The 2,940-nt window shown below is 38.5% G+C and overlaps 1 protein-coding gene across 1 annotated transcript in view; it reads right to left on the bottom strand.

The window, feature by feature from the left end:
* Positions 1-265: 265 nt before the first annotated feature.
* ptprr (protein tyrosine phosphatase receptor type R) overlaps positions 266-2,940 on the bottom strand; it is a gene marked incomplete at both ends in the record, with an annotated part of 43,985 nt that continues 41,310 nt past the window's right edge. The window contains 4 exons of the mRNA XM_080051460.1: positions 266-359; positions 968-1,081; positions 1,692-1,849; positions 2,548-2,658. Of these exons, the coding sequence (XP_079907586.1) occupies positions 266-359; positions 968-1,081; positions 1,692-1,849; positions 2,548-2,658 (477 nt within the window). The remainder of the gene's footprint in view (positions 360-967; positions 1,082-1,691; positions 1,850-2,547; positions 2,659-2,940) is intronic.

Here is a 2,940-nt window from a genome sequence, read left to right on the forward strand (position 1 = left end):
CCAGAAATATACCTTTTGTCTTGTCATCAATAGGCTCCTCCCACAACTGTCCCCATTGGTTGTCCAAGCTGTCCGTCAAACTTTAAAGCCCTCCTCAAGTATTTCCTTAAAATCTCAAGAGAAATCCCCAACTTCTCGGAGATGGACTTGCTAATGTTAGCTTCCATTAGCTCTGTAAAAGCACCTTGTAGCTATGTGTTTAAAGGTGCTGTACAAACAAATAGAGATTATTTTTCACTTCCTGGTTTGAGTGGATGCTTGAATCTCATTGGCCGGTTTCTGCAGATAGGCGGGCCTCGTAGAGACTCAACGCGTGATGCACAAACTCGTACTGCTCGCCGGTTTGGATCATTCCCCCTCTGCAAACACACACAGACATATTGTTAGTTATGTTGGTTAGTTACTGACAATAAAACAGTTATTTTAGCGTTACATTTTTTATTTTTTTATCTTTATCTTTATCTTTTTTTTTTTTTTTTTTGCTTTTTTATGAGACAGATTTGGAGAGACAGGGTTGAAAATGGGGCAAAGAGGGGAAGACATGCACACAGAAATATTATTAATCCAAAAAACACACTATACACACAGAAATAACCTGTTAAAGCTATAGTGCGTAACTTTTTTTATATCAATGAATGTCAGTTACATTACTGACATTAAAACAATACATTTTAGTGTTACAATTTGTTTAGAAATGTTTTGATGAATATGCAAATTATGCATATTACATTTGCATCTGTTCAAATAACTAAAATTGTTAGTAGATGTTGAATAAAGCCAGAGATATTTGATAGCTAACAAAAACAATTATTTTTTCTGTATTACAATTTCTTTATAAATGTTTGAAAAAATATGTTGACAAGTATAATTAAATAAATTAGATTTAGTTAACTGCCCTGTGAGTGAGTGAGTGAGTGAGTGAGTGAGTGAGTGAGTGAGTGAGTGAGTGAGTGAGTGAGTATTTTACCTGTCTGCTCGGAGCTGACATATAATACTCAGCACATCCACCACTCCTTCTAACTTCAGCTGTCGACAGCCGATCGTTGTGGCGATGAAGCAGCCGGTTCGACCAATCCCGGCACTGCAGCAAAGCAGAGAGGATCATGGGAAATGTAGTTATTTCATTATTATAGTGAAACCCTAAAAAGCGCTACATAAATCAAGTCCATTTACCATTTACCATATAGAATCATTGAAGTAACTTTCATTGCATTCATTTTATTCCAAATCAAAATACACTGGTAAGAATTGCTTTAAATTGTTATCATGGTCTTCAAAACAGTTTTAAAATTGAAAACATTTAATTAATTGCGATTTAAATCCCCTGTAACTGTAAACCCAAATCTGTCTGTCTGTCTGTCTGTCTGTCTGTCTGTCTGTCTGTCTGTCTGTCTGTCTGTCTGTCTGTCTACCTGTCTGTCTGTCTGTCTGTGTCTGTCTGTCTGTCTGTCTGTATATCTGTCTACCTGTCTGTCTGTCTGTCTGTCTGTCTGTCTGTCTGCCTGCCTGTCTGTCTGTCTGTCTGTCTGTCTGTCTGTCTGTCTGTCTACCTGTATGTCTGTCTACCTGTCTGTCTGTCTGTCTGTCTGTCTGTCTGTCTGTCTGTATATCTGTCTACCTGTCTGTCTGTCTGTCTATCTGTCTGTCTGTCTGTCTGTCTACCTGTCTGTCTGTCTGTCTGTCTGTCTTACCTGCAGTGCACTATAACAGGTCCCATGGGGCTGGCTGCCTGTCTGTCTGTCTCCACGTCAGTCATCAGCTGCAGCAGAGGCAGAGCAGAGTCCGGGGTCTTATGGTCCGGCCACGACGTGTACCAGTAATGCTGCAACGCACGGCTCTGGTTCCCACACTGTAGAATACACACAGAGAATGTTTTTTTTTATCATTATTACTTATTTTATTTTATTTTTTATGTAATTCTTTTTTATTTTTCTATTTTTTAAAGAATTTTTTTTAATTTTTAATTTTTTTTATTATTATTTTTTGTTTATTTTATTTTATTTATTTTTTCTATTTTGTATTTTTATTATTTGGCTTTTTTATGAGACAGATTTGGAGAGACAGGGTTGAAAATGGGGCAAAGAGGGGAATGACATCCACACAGAAATATTATTAATCCAAAAAACACACTATGCACGCAGAAATAACCTGTTAAAGCTATAGTGGGTAACTTTTTCTTGTATCAATGAAGGTCGGTTACATTCAAGCCGTCGCCAAATGAGTTGACACAAAGATGCCCCCCCGACATTGGTGCAGGAGGTCAGAAAAATCCCAAGAAGAACCCAAGAAATGTTCCATCACTGAAGGCTTTACCTCATGTAGATGCACCGACAGTGTTGTTGTAATTACTGAAGTTACGCACTATAACTATAACTTTATAAGTTAAAAAAAATATTTGTGTACGTGGGTCTGTGTGTGTGTGTGTGCGTGTGTGTGTGTGTGTGTGTGCGTGTGTGTGTGTGTGTGTGCGTGTGTGTGTGTGTGTGTGTGTGTGTGTGTGTGTGTGTGTGTGTGTGTGTGTGTGTGTGTGTGTGTGTGTGTGTGTACCTTGAGTGTGAGGCTGCGTGTGGTGTAGTGTTCACACTCTCTGACGCTGTTCACCAAGACTTCAACCTTCCCGTAGATTCCTCTCTTCTCCGGCCAGTAGAGAACACACTTCTACACAGACAGACAGACAGACAGACAGACAGACAGACAGACAGGCAGGGACAGGTTTCACTGTTAAAGATACAGTGTGTAATACTTTGTAAGTAATCATTTGTTTAAATTTTTTCCATTATTATTTTTCCATTACAGCTCTGGAAAAAAATTAAAGACCGCACCGCAACTCTTTAATATTCAGTGTCTCTCGTTTGACTATTTATAGGCATATGATTGAGTAGAATGAACATTTTGGTTTGATTCTATAAACTACTGACAACATTTCTACCAAATTCCCCC

The sequence above is a fragment of the Ammodytes marinus genome, assembly GCF_949987685.1.
Source record: "Ammodytes marinus genome assembly, chromosome: 22".
NCBI lineage: Eukaryota > Metazoa > Chordata > Actinopteri > Uranoscopiformes > Ammodytidae > Ammodytes > Ammodytes marinus.